The 13,540-nt window shown below is 50.8% G+C and overlaps 1 protein-coding gene across 1 annotated transcript in view; it reads right to left on the reverse strand.

Moving 5' to 3' along the window:
• SELENOI (selenoprotein I) overlaps positions 1 to 9,089 on the reverse strand; it is a 58,452-nt gene extending 49,363 nt beyond the window's left edge. Inside the window, exon 1 of the mRNA XM_090031164.1 lies at positions 8,945 to 9,089. Within this exon, the coding sequence (XP_089887290.1) occupies positions 8,945 to 9,001 (57 nt within the window). The 5' untranslated portion in view covers positions 9,002 to 9,089. The remainder of the gene's footprint in view (positions 1 to 8,944) is intronic.
• Positions 9,090 to 13,540: the final 4,451 nt, after the last annotated feature.

The raw sequence follows: 13,540 nt of genomic DNA on the forward strand, positions 1-13,540 counted from the left end.
AGAGCTTTGCAAAGCATACACTGTGCAAGGGCCAGGTGCAAGACTTTAAGAGTGTGCATGACCAGTGCGGAGCTGCTGGCAAGGACTTGGCAGCTCTTAACAGCCACAGAGGCTGGATCCACATGTGCAAGCACGTGTGGTTTGTCGTGCTGCAAACCTCTTTGCAGAGACACAAACCACATAAACTGCACATTAATTAGTGGCTCAGCACTGCTAATTTGCAGCGCTGGGGCAAAATTTGCTACTGGGATTTCCCGGTAGCAAAAAAAAAAAATTAAACCCTCGGAAAAAAAGAAGTGCAAACCACACCAAAGTGGCGAACACCGGGACAAATGCAGAGACAGGGGAGCAGGCCCAGGGCTGCCTGCTCTCCCACCTCCCCATGCTATGGAGCCCTCCCATCTCTGCGCACTACAGCGACTTTGTTGACTGGCTAGGGCAGAGGGTGCCTCAAAACAGGGGATCAGGCAGCCGTATCTCCACGCCTCAGCGTCAGGGCTCCACGTGCCTCACAGATACTAATCACTCCTCCTTCCTACAAGGATCAAAGCCATGATGGCAGATGAGGTTATAACACTCTCCCAACACCTATTACAGCATGCCATTAATTCAAAGTGAGCTATGACTCAATATACTTTAAGAAGTATGCATATTTAATAATGCAGTACATCTGACTTAACAGAGCTTGTATCTCTGAGAAAGTGATAAGATGCAAAATCATTTTACCAAAGCTTCCTGTTCTCCCTGCACTATGCACCCACACCCTTCATACTCAGGGGCAATGCAAAAGAATGCAGAATGGGAGAAGCTGCCCTTAATTGCTTTGGCTTGGACTTTCCCACACAAATCATTACAGCCAGCTGAAAGGAAAAATCAGAAAACCTGAACTGGGAAAAAGACAAATCAGTTTGCACTGCATTTGAGTCACTTTTAAACATGAAAGTATACAGCGAGTAATGTGCGCTAAACCCTTTCAGTATCGCAAAACAGCAACATTGAGAAGGTATTTGAGGGGCTCGTGTTCTCAGAAACAGCTGTAGAGAGTGCATCACAGACACTTTCCATCAATTTGTTTATCACGCAGCAGTGCTCTATACCACTGAGAGCAGATTATTTTTAGTCTGCAAATTCCCAGAGACTTCAAGATTGCTGAGGAATAGCACAGAGCACGTTCCCAGCCCAATGCGAAGAAACTAGCAGCTTGAGGCTGGGTGGGAGGAAAGACCATAAGGATCTAAAAATGGAGGGTGCACCCAGGGGACCAGTGTAGCCTAGCAAGGATAGAAATGGGAAAGAAAAAGGGTGCAAGCTCCATGTGCTGTGCATGAGAAAACCACACTGTTTTTAATAAGCCTGTGAGCTATCAGAAGAAGTGTCCAGGATCCACCCATAACTGACCTTCAAACACATCAATAAAGCAGGACTAAGCCACCTAGTTTAACTTTTTGCTTGGTATGGATAAGTAAAAGTGTATGGACACTTACTCCAGAGCATCTAATGGGCAGTTAAATCCCCACCCCCCTTTAGCTCAGGGTAACAAGTCCTTTTATCCATTTCCTCACTCCCTCGATACCAGGGTAAGGCAGAAGTTAAAAGGCTGCCTAGGGCAGATGCACAAACAAGATGAATTAAGTGTTAGTGTAGAGCCTAGCTTCTGGGCCTTTCCGTGTCAGGGGTTTTAAGTTAGGCCAATACTTGTACTAGACTTTCAAACGTAAATTAGCATGGTCTTTACCTGGCTAAGGACTCTGCCTGCTGAACTACCTTGCTGCCAAAGATGCTCCAAGACAACTATGCTTGACTAGATTGTTGCTGCAGCTGAATTTGCTCAGAGCAAAAAAAACCTGCCAAAATCCTTCAACTGCCCCTAACCAAAGTACATCAGAATGAGACCAAGCCCGGCTACTTTAGACACATGAAGTTGTAAAAAACAACTGTGGTTGGACAACAAGAACATCATTAGGGAGATTTTTAACCACCTACAGCTGCAGCAAGAAATGTAGGAGATAAGATCCTCCCCGCAAATCCATTGTTACTGTAGGCAACGCCCAGACACGGTGGTAATAAGCACATTAGACACCTCTCGGATAGCCAGCTCCCAGCATTGCCTTCCTGTTTAAAAGGTAACAGCACCGCACTGAGAAGATGGTATTAGGTCTCCATATGCCATGTTCTGAAGTTAACAGCGTTTGCAAGACACCAGGAAAACCAGAACTTCATGATGTGCAAAATAAGCAGCCTTTGTACACCCTGAGCTTCCTGCACATGCAGCCAGTGTTTTCCTAGTGCCTGACCAGATCACAAATTAAGTCACCAAGCTCTCAGCATGCTGGAAGTTTAGATTCAGAAACCAATAACTAAGAAGCTCTACAAACCAAGGTATGTGGGTTCAAAAGATAGAATAACAAGACTTTTGTGTAAATACTGGCAAGACTGAGCCTCTGAATACTGTACCATACAAAACTGGATCGTCTCTTCCCCCTCCCACCCACAAGGCTGGGGGGAAAAGAGGCAATGTAGGGGGAGGAGAAATAACAGAAAGGAACTGGTCACTGAGAATGCCCAGAGACAAGCAGACAAGAGTTGGGACACACCACGATCTAACAGTAATACTAAAACTTGTCCTTGCTTTTCAGAGCTTTGCTTTGGGCCCACTAACATGCCACTTTTCCAAGATTTCTGAAGGGATGAACCCCCTGGTATGCTCTTTGCTTTGACGTGACAGCAATCCAGCTCAGTTCTTATTTGCTTCCCTTACCTCACTGCAGTATCAAAGCAATTCTCACCACAAGAAAGCATAAAGCAAGGAATGGCACTATTTTATTTCCTTCTTTGCTGACAAGACACTTAGAATGTTTTGGGGTTTTTTTGCAGCCAGTTGAAACTAAGCATAGCAAACCTACTATTGAATGAAAGTCTTGCTTTCCAACCAGCCTCACCGACATCCAGACCTGCAACAAAACTGTTACCGGTCTCGCTCAGCTTCCCACTCCACCCCATTTAGGGTGCACACTGAAAATATCTGCTAACTTGCATCTGCAATGCACTTCCATAACACACAGGAGGGGAAAAATTAAACACCTCCTGGCAGAATCCAGGTCTCCATTCATTGTAAAGCACAGTACAAACCAACAACCTTAAGACAAAAATGTTTATTCACAGCTTCACAAGCTTCTTTCTCTCTGCAGAGCTGTCCTCAACACAACTCTCTCTATGCACAAGCATGCCTTTTCAAATGTCCACCATTCAAAGAGCAGAATGCAGCACTAGCCCAACAGTTTGGGATACTAGAAGCCACAAAGGGCCATGCTCACAGCCTACCTCTATTATGATCCTCAACTTCTCATGTTTCTTGGCAATTGCTAATAGCAACAGGCCACAGTTTGGATGACATTCATACATTTGCTATGTTTCCCGCAGTCTTTAACAAGAACTTTTTCTCCTAACTTCAGGCCTCAACCGTTCTGGTAGCATCATTAATTTGCAAAACAAAACATGGGTCAGTGAACAGCCCACCAAGATGCATACATAAAATGGGAAAATAGAAATGGGAAGAAATAAGCCACACTTAGGGCTTGGTGACACGGGGAACATATCCAGGCATTCAGTAGGACAAGATACACTCATTATGAGTGTTACATACCACGTGGACTCAGCTTTTCTGTATATGGAATGCCTTTCTTTCCCTGGCATAGATATGAAAATACTTATTTAAAATAAATGAAACCTAGAAAAGGCATTCAGACTGGAACAAAAGCCTACCTGGGGAGTTATAGCGACTGCTAATTAATACCCCGCTTTACACCTGGATTTCACAGATTTCATAGACATCAGGGCTGGAAGGGACCTCGGGAGATCGAGTCCAGCCCCCCGCCCAAAGGGCAGGAAGTCAGCTGGGGTCACAGGATCCCAGCAAGATAAGCATCCAATTTACTCTTGAAGGTGTTCAATGTAGGGGCTTGAACCACCTCCGCTGGCAGGCTGTTCCAGACCTTGGGGGCTCGGACAGGAAAGAAATTCTTCCTTATGTCCAGCCTGAAGCGGTCTTGCAGGAGTTTGTGACGGTTCGACCTCGTCATCCCTTGGGGCGCTCTGGTGAACAGACGTTCCCCCAGATCCTGGTGGTCACCCCTGATAAACTTATAGGTGGCCATCAGGTCACCCCTGAGCCTGCGCTTTTCCAGACTGAAGAGCCCCATGGCACGCAGCCTGTCGTCGTAAGGTCTGTTTTCCTGACCTCTGATCATGCACGTGGCTCTTTGATAGCTCTCTAGATAGCTTCCTTAGAGAGGATTTTTTAGTCAGTTTCTCTGGGAACCAGTGAAGCATTGTTCCTGGTATAGCAGTCTAAAGTGGTCCATCTAGATCAGGGGTGGCCAACCTGCAGCACAAGTGCCACATGTGCCACACAGATGGGGAAGTGGCAAGTAACACAGCTGAAGCTCATGCAGGGAGCAGAGCAGTTCAGGCAAGGAGTCAAAAGCAAAGGATCATATTGGGCAGGGAGGAGAAAAGAGAGAGGCTGACTGGCAGGGGAAGAAGATTACAGTGGTACTCAGGGGGGGCAAAGAGATTAATTTGTGGCACTCCTGCCTGAAAGGCTGGCTCCCACTGCTCTAAATAATTCAGATTCTCAACCAGGGTGCCATGGCATTTCAAGGTGCCTTGCAATCCTTTCAGGGATGCTGCTGGGTGCCAAACATTGCTAGTAAGCATACAAACATCATTCACTATTATTTTTCTGTAGTGAAAAAAATAAGCGAAAGCTATAAGCTGGCATTTTCCAAGGTGTGTCTTGAGTATAAAAAGTTTCCCGATAAGGAAATCTAACATGGGAGCAAACTCACTGCAGGACACAAGCCAGACCAAGGGGGATCCTCCCAAGCCAGATTTGCAGGTGCAGTGGTGATGGCCTGGGTATGCATTCAGGAACCTGTGCAAGCAAGAGCAATATTTGCACAGCCCTCACTCACCCCTCTGTTACCAACATTTATGTCCATCAGGGCCCAAGGACCCCAAATTCTGTGGCATGCCACACCCAACAGCTCTACCCCCCAACTTCTGTAGCCGGCCAGATGGAACGGTTCTGTGGGCCATATGGTAGATCAGAGGTGTTGAACATATGGAGAGCATTTGTCTAGCTCTCCTACTGTGTCCTCCTCTGTTCTGGCCTTCTGCCAGGCATCCAGTGGGACTGTATGATCTGCAAAGCATCTGATGCTCTTCCCTCCCTCCCCAGACTATCTGGAGCATCATTGCCAAGGTAACTTTATTTTTCCTCACCTCTGCTCCCCACAACTCTCCCTGCCTCCCTTTGAATCCCTTTCCTGCTTCTTCTCTATTAAACATGCACACCTGCTCTGAAACTTCAACTACTCCCCACAAGGCATTCCTCTTCTTATCACCTCATCCTCTCCACCTAGATTAAACAAGGATTGCACCATTTCCTCTGCTCAAGCCTTATAATACAGAATCTATAAACTCGCTCTCCTGCCACCCCCACATTCAAACACACCTTTGATCACAAGTGTTGCAGTACCATCTGAGAACACCGATCAAGTCCAAGGCCCCACTACACCCAACACTGTACAGACACACTGTAGTGACGACTCCACCTCCCCAGGAATCTGCCATCTCAATCAGGTAAGACCAGACAGAATGGTGTGCTGGTGGCTGGAGAAACAAAGTGTGAAAAACAGCCCAAATTGAAAACACCCATAAAGTTGAGCACCAACCATTTGTTTATGTCGCTTTCCAACTACAGTAACTCACCAAACACAGCAAGTTGTAACTATTTGTCACTCTACATCACCATCATCAGGTTTCTTAGGTACAGTCTGTTATTTGGCAGATTTCAGCACCTGTTCAGCACTGGGAATATTGACAGCAACATGTAAAAATGAACTCAGAGCATGAGTTTCTTTCAGTCTAGACTCGCCCTCCTTCACCCCTGCTTCTGAGCAAATATCTCTAGGCTACAGATGCTAAAAATCCACTTGGCGGCAATCAAAAAAGGAGAGTTGTACAATTAATAAACTGACCAATCATACATGGTAACTTCCTTTCCCCCGCCTCCCATATCCACAGGATACCACAACATAGTTTTATAGTTTCTAGGGTCAGAAGTGACCTGAGCAGATCATCGAGTCTGACCCCCTGCCATGGCAGGAAAGAGTACTGGGGTCAAACGACTCCAGCAAGGTGTACATCCAGCCTCCTCTTAAAGACCCCCAGGGTAGGAGCCAGCACCACTTCGCTTGGAAGCTGGTTCCAGATCCTAGCCACCCTGACTGTGAAGTCGCGCCTCCTGATGTCTGGCCTAAATCTATCCTCTGACAGCTTGTGACCATTATTCCTGGTCACTCCTGGCAATACTTGGGGGAACAGGGACTTCCCCAATGCCTGCTGATCCCCCCTGACTAGTCTGTAACAGGCAACTAGGTCCCCCCTCAGCCTTCTCTTGTGGAGGCTGAACAGGTTCAGGTCCTGCAGCCTCTCCTCATAGGGCCTGCCTGCTGCCCCCTGATCATGTGAGTGGCCTCCTCTGGCCCCTCTCCATGCTGTCCACATCCCCCTTGAAGTGCGGCGCCCAGAACTGGACGCAGTCCTCCAGCTGCGGCCTGACCAGTGCCGCACAGAGGGGGAGGATCGCCTCCTTGGACCTGCCTGAGATGCATCTGTGGATGCACGACAAGGTGCGGTTGGCCTTCCTGACCGCATCCCCACGCTGCCGGCCCATGTTCATCTTGGCATCAATGATGACTCCAAGATCCTTTTCTGCCTCTGTACTGATGAGAAGGGAGTTCCCCAGCCTGCAGGTATGGTGTGAGTTGTTCCTCTCCAGGTGCATCACTTTGTACTTGTGGGTGTTGAATCCCATCCTATTCTCATCCGCCCACCCCTGTAACCTGTCTACGTCCAATTGCAGCCTATTCCTCCCTTCTAGCGTGCCCACATCCCCCCACATCTTAGTGTCATCAGCAAACAAAAGCATCAGAGCAGAGAATAACCTGTTTCACTCTGCTGTGCTTCAAGTAGCAGAGCTGGAGGAGGAAATCCAGGGTGACTGATGGACCACAGAGATGACCAAGATACTGATGTAAGGTTTTATATAATATCATTAACCATGTCTAAAATAGCAAAGGAAAGAGGCAAAGGAAGCAAAGCAGAGACACTAGATTTGGAAATTCATTTAAGCTGTGGACTTCAGATCTCCTTGCATTTACACCACAAAAACTAATTCAGAACTACAGCAGAAATTTGATACATGGCAATAGAAAATAGGCATAGATTTTTTAACATTTTCTTTACACCATTTGTGTACCAGCAGCAAATACTTCTCTCGGTGTAGCTTATTTCAATCATCCAGCACTAGTATAAGCTATGCTGGCGAAGTTTAACTGAGGATAGATAGGCTATGCCTATTCTAGGGGTGTTTTATTGGTCTATAATACTGATAACACTCTCCAAGGACAAATGCACCTTCTGGCACAGCTGTGCTTTCCACTAGTATAGGAAAACCACACACACCCACACCAAGCAAAACAAGCAGTATTAGTAAAGCCATACTTTTAACAGTATAACTCTTTACACTGCGGAGCTTTGTATGGTAGTCAGGGTCACACCTCATCGGAGTCCCATCTCAACCACTTGGCATACACATGCATTGTTGACACAGCTTCAGCCATCCAAGGTTTAAGCCCATGCCAGCCTTGCCAGTGCAAACAGCTACAGACTACACCCTCTTCATACCACCCACTCAGTGATGTTGAGTAACCGGACTCTGGAGCCCCAAAGGAGAAAAGTTTGTCTAATACTCACTCTTTAAACATGACTTATATCAGGTAAGTCTCCCTGTAGATACAGCATATTATAATGCAGCCAGGAGGTGAAGATGAATGGTGCAGGGGTTAGGACACTAGCCAGTTTCCACAGATGCAGGTTCAGCCAGTGGGGATTGCCCTGGTGACTGAGCAGGTTGCTTCATTTCTCTATCTGTACAATGGGGAGAACCTGCCACCCCAGGGTACCGAGAAGAAAAGTGTTAAAGCTCGTGAGCTGCTGACACCTATGACACACACGGCTCTGCCGCTCAAACACTGACATGTTCCTTCTTCCTCAAGAAGCAGCTGTGAAGCCACAAATGCAACAGACTAGTCACTATGGCTTGGTCTCCACTACAAAGTCCTGCTGCCATCGCTATACTACTGGGGACCCGAATCAAAACCTCCTCCCCCCAGCCAGTACACCAGCAAAATCTGGCACGGACACAGCTGCGAGCGGCACAGGCAGAAAACCTGCTTTTATCTGCTTAGGCTATGTCATTTAGGGAGATGCAATAGCCACACAGGTGGACAAGCCACTTTGCTGACACATGCCGCCCGGAGCAGAGGGCACGGCTCATTGCAGAGCCCGTACTTGCTTTATTACTGCAGTACCCGAGCAGCTGCAAGAAGGAGCACAGGGGAACCAAAACGAGACACCGTACCGTGCTAGCCACCAACACAAGACAGTGGCAGCAACTAAACTGACCACTGCTTTCTCCTGCAAGGGAAACGCACTCTCTCTCTCTCTCTACAACGAACAGTATTAACGTTATTTCGATCCACCAACAAGGCGCGGCTTGTCAGTCCCGAGGTTTGGAGGGTGCTGTCGGAGTCTGCACGTTGCAGGTCTGGTCCCGCGGGAAGCGTCTCCTCTGGGTTACAGCCCGCCGGCCCCGCGTCACTCCCACGCGAGCCCCGCGCTTCGAGGTGCCTCCCCCCACGGACGGACGGACGGACGGCAGCGCCCCGGCGCTCGGCTCGCGCTGCCGAAGGGTCCCGGGCGGACCGCCGGGGAGGGGGGGCAGGTGCCCCCCTTGGAGGAAAGGCCCGAAGCCGCTGGGGGTGAACCCCCCTGCCCCAAAGGGCCGGGGGGGGTCATGACCGCGCCCCCCCCTCACCTTGTACTTGTCGAAGCCGCCCAGCTGCTCGGCGCTCACGTACTCGCAGGCGCCCATGGCGGCCAGGCCCCCCCGGCGGCAGCGCTGCGAGCCGCGCGGACACTGAGGCGCGGCGCGTGGCCCCCGCCGGCTGCCGTAGACACCGCCTCCCGCCCGGCATCGGCCCACCCGGCGTGCGCCTGACGTCACGCTCCCGCCCTGGGCCTGGCCCCGCCCCCGTCCGGCCCGGGCTGGCCCGGCCCGTGCGTCACTGCCCCCTGGCGGCCGGCGGGCGCCCGCGGGGCTCCTAGTGCCCGGCCTGCCCCCACCGCGGGGGGTCGGGCCCTGCACGGGGGAGGGCGGGGTTGATATTTCAAAATAAGAGTTATAATATTGTATATGTACGATGATGCCTATTCAATATAATACTATAATACTATGTACTTATGGTCAATATAATAATAATGTATAATATTTATAATATTATATAATGTGTATACTTATTATCTATTAATCTAAGCTATATAATATTGTGTAATATTTATTATATTAGCTATCCAGCTATCTATCTATATCTATATCTATATCTATCTGTCCATATATATCTATATCAATATATATATCTGTCTATATATCTATATAGATAGACATATAGGGATTTGGGAGCGGGGCTAAAGGGTCTGGAAGCGCTGGTGGTATTTTCTTTGATCCTCCCAGTCTCGGGCTATGGGCTGAGGAGGGAGAGGAGGATCCACGCGGTGAACCAAAGACTGCGGCGCTGGTGTCATCGGGAAGACTTTGGCTTCCACGACCACAGCCCGCTCTTCGGGGAGAGAGGCAGCGAGCTGCTGGGAAGAGATGGCCTCCACCTCTCCCCCCGGGGAGGAGGCTCTTCTCAGCCAGGCTGGCTGACCTGCTCCACCGGGCTTTAAACTAAGCCCGCTGGGGGACGGGGAGACTACCACGACTGCTGGCCCGCTGAGCGACCCTTGCAAAGCCAGCAAGCCAAGGTGCTTCAGGCAGCCCACCCCTGCCCCAGCCCTGGCACAATCTGTGGGCAACGCAAGAGCCCCCAAGCGGACACTCGCTTGCCTGTCACAAATGCCAGGAGCTTGTTAATGCAAATAATTACAACATCATAGGGATAACGGAGACCTGGTGGGACTCCACCCATGACTGGAACATGGGTACAGATGGCTATACCCTGTACAGGACACATCGAGTAGATAAAAGGGGCGGGGGTGTAGCTCTCTATGTTAAGGAAAGCAACGCACCCCTGTAAGCTGACATCGGCGCCCAGGGTGGATGACTAGAGACCCTCTGGGTTAAAATTTGTGGGGAACATGGCACAGGGGACACAATGGTGGGAGTCTACTACAGACCTCCCACCCAAATTCAAGACCTTGACCAGGAGTTTGCCAGGGAACTGGCTGAGGCCGCATGCTGCAGGGCCATGGTTGTCATGGTGGACTTCCACTACCCAGACATCTCGTGGGAAGATCACTCGGGCAAATCTGAGCAGTTGCAAAGCTTCCTATCGTGCGTGGATGACCTCGACCTGACTCAAGAGCTCTACGGGCCAATGTGAGGTAAAGCGCTGCTCGACCTGGTACTGGCTACAGGGGACAACCTAATCAGCGACCTAGTGATCGGTGGGAAGCTGGGTGACAGCGACCACGAGCTGATCACCTTCACCATCCGCCGTAAAGCTGGCAAGTCAGCCAGCAACACAGAAGTCCTTGACTTCAAGAGGACTGACGTTGACAAGCTCAGGAGGCTAGTCAGTCAGGCCCTCAGGGACCATGACTCCAGGGAGATGGGAGTTCAAGAAGAGTGGTTGCTCCTGAAGGAAGCGATCCTCAGTGCACAAGCTAAATCTATTCCAACACGGAGGAAAGGCAGCAAGAAGGCACAGCAGCCCCCCTGGCTCTCCAGGGACCTAGCGGACCTCCTGCGGCTCAAAAGGAAAGCCTAGAAAGGATGGAGGACAGGATTCACCTCCAAGGAGCAATATTCTGCACTGGTCCGGTCCTGCAGGGAGCAAACCAGGAAAGCCAAGGCTGCAACTGAACTCAATTAGCTTTGAGCATCAATGACAATACAAAGTCCTTTTTCAGATATGTGGGGAGCCAGAGAAAAAGCAGGGGCAACATTGGACCCCTGCTGAACCAGATGGGGCAACTGACAACTGACACCCAGGAAAAAAACAACCTATTAAATGGGTACTTTGCATCGGTCTTTCATCAGTCCCATGGGATGCCCATGCCTGCTGCGGGACAGGGAGATCTGGGTGAGGGAGATCCCCTGCCCTCCATTAATAGTTTCATAGTTTCTAGGGTTGGAAGGGACCTGAGCAGATCATCTAGTCCGACCCCCTGCCATGGCAGGAAATAATACTGGGGTCAAACGACCCCAGCAAGATGTCCATCCAACCTCCACTTAAATAACACCAGGGTAGGAGCCCGCACCACTTCTCTTGGAAGTTGGTTCCAGATCCTAGCCGCCCTGACTGTGACATCACGCCTCCTGATATCTAGCCTAAATCTATCCTCTGACAGCTTATGACCATTATTCCTGGTCACTCCTGGCCATGCTCGGGGGAACAGGGACTCCCCCAATGCCTGCTGATCCCCCCTGACTAGTTTGTAACAGACAACTAGGTCCTCCCTCAGCCTTCTCTTCTGGAGGCTGAACAGGTTCGGGTCCCATCGCCTCTCCTCGTAGGGCCTGCCCTGCTGCCCCCGATTTTGCGAGTGGCCTCCTCTGGCCCCTCTCCATGCTGTCCACATCCCTCCTGAAGTGCGGCACCCAGAACTGGACGCAGTCCTCCAGCTGCGGCCTGACCAGTGCCACACAGAGGGGGAGGATCACCTCCCTGGCCGTGCCCGAGATGCATCTGTGGATGCAGGACAAGGTACGGTTGGCCTTCCTGACCGCGTCCCCACACTGCCGGCCCATGTTCGTCTTAGAGTCAGTGATGACTCCAAGATCCTTTTCCGCCTCCGTGCTGACAAGAGGGGAGTCCCCCAGCCTGTAGGTATCGTGCCGGTTGTTCGTCACGAGGTGCAGCACCTTGCACTTCTCTGTGTTGAATCCCATCCTATTCTTGTCCGCCCACCCTTGTAACCTGTCTAGGTCTGATTGAAGCCTGATGCTTCCTTCTAGTGTGCCCACATCCCCCCATATCTTAGTGTCATCAGCAGATTTGAACAGATTGCTTTTTACCCCCTCGTCCAAGTCACTGATGAAGATGTTGAACAGTGCAGGCCCGAGGACCGAGCCCTGTGGCTCCCCACTGCCCACATCCCTCCGAGGTTGAGAAGCACCCATCCACTACCACCCTCTGGGTGCGGCCCTCCAGCCAGTTGGCAACCCATTTGACTGTGTGGGTGTCTACGCCACAGCCCCCCAGTTTCTTAATGAGAACGGGGTGAGAGACAGTGTCAAAAGCCTTCCGAAAGTCCAGGAAGACGATGTCCACTGCTCCCCCTGCATCTAATGATCTGGTAATCTGATCGTAGAAGGCCACCAGGTTGGTCTGACAGGACCTGCCACTGATGAACCCGTGCTGGTTGCCCCTAAGCATGCAGTCCCCCGCTGGCCCCTCCTGGATGTGTGCCAGAATAATTTTCTCAAACAGCTTGCCTAGGATCGAGGTAAGACTAACTGGCCTATAGTTTCCTGGGTCCTCCTTCCGCCCCTTTTTGAAGATGGGGACCACGTTGGTTGAACCCTCTTCCAGTCCTCTGGGACCACACCAGAGCACCACAAGTGTTCATAAAGCCGTACCAGGGGTCCTGCAATGACCTCGGCCAATTCCTTTAGAACTCTAGGGTGGAGATCGCCCGGGCCGGCTGACTTGAATACGTCCAGTCCCTCCAGAAGCTCCCTAACTAGTTCCACGCTAACCTTTGACCCAGGTGTGCCTGCCCCGGGGCCCGAGGGGGGCCCAGCAGGGAGGTGGCTGTTCTGGTCCCTACTTAGGAAGACGGAGGCAAAGAAATCATTAAACATGTTAGCTTTGCCGTTTGGTGTGACGACCAAGTTTCCCAACGCGTCCTGCAAGGGCCCCACATTACCCGGGACCTTCTTTTTACCCACTATGTATTTAAAAAAGGACTTCTTATTGTCCTTAATCTGGGAAGCTAGCCCCAGTTCCATCTCCGCCTTGGCCTTCCTAACTACCCCCCTACACCCCGAGCGACTGCAGAATAGCCCTCCCTGGTGATGACCCCTTTTTTCCATTGGGTGTACGCCTCCGTTTTAGCAAGGAGACATTCCCGGATGCTTTTGGTGAGCCATGGGGGCTTGTGTGCTCTCCTCCTCCCTTTGATCCTCGTTGGGATTACCTCCCTTTGGGCTTGGAGGATCGTCTCCTTGAGGAGCGACCACTCTCCTTGGCCACCCGGCTCCCCTCCCCTCCGGGACCTCAGCGCTTCTCCAACTATCCTCCTTAGCTCGTTGAAGTCTGCCCTCCTAAAATCTAGGATTGCTGCCTTACTGCATGCCTTTGCCACCCTGCGCTGGATGGTGAATCCCAGCAGGCGACGATCGCTGTCGTCCAGGTGGTTAAGCACCCGCAGCCCCCGCACCAGGTCGTCGTCCGTGGTCAGCACC

Source organism: Crocodylus siamensis, chromosome 1 (assembly GCF_052110815.1).
Source record: "Crocodylus siamensis isolate JL-2025a chromosome 1, ASM5211081v1, whole genome shotgun sequence".
Taxonomy (NCBI): domain Eukaryota; kingdom Metazoa; phylum Chordata; order Crocodylia; family Crocodylidae; genus Crocodylus; species Crocodylus siamensis.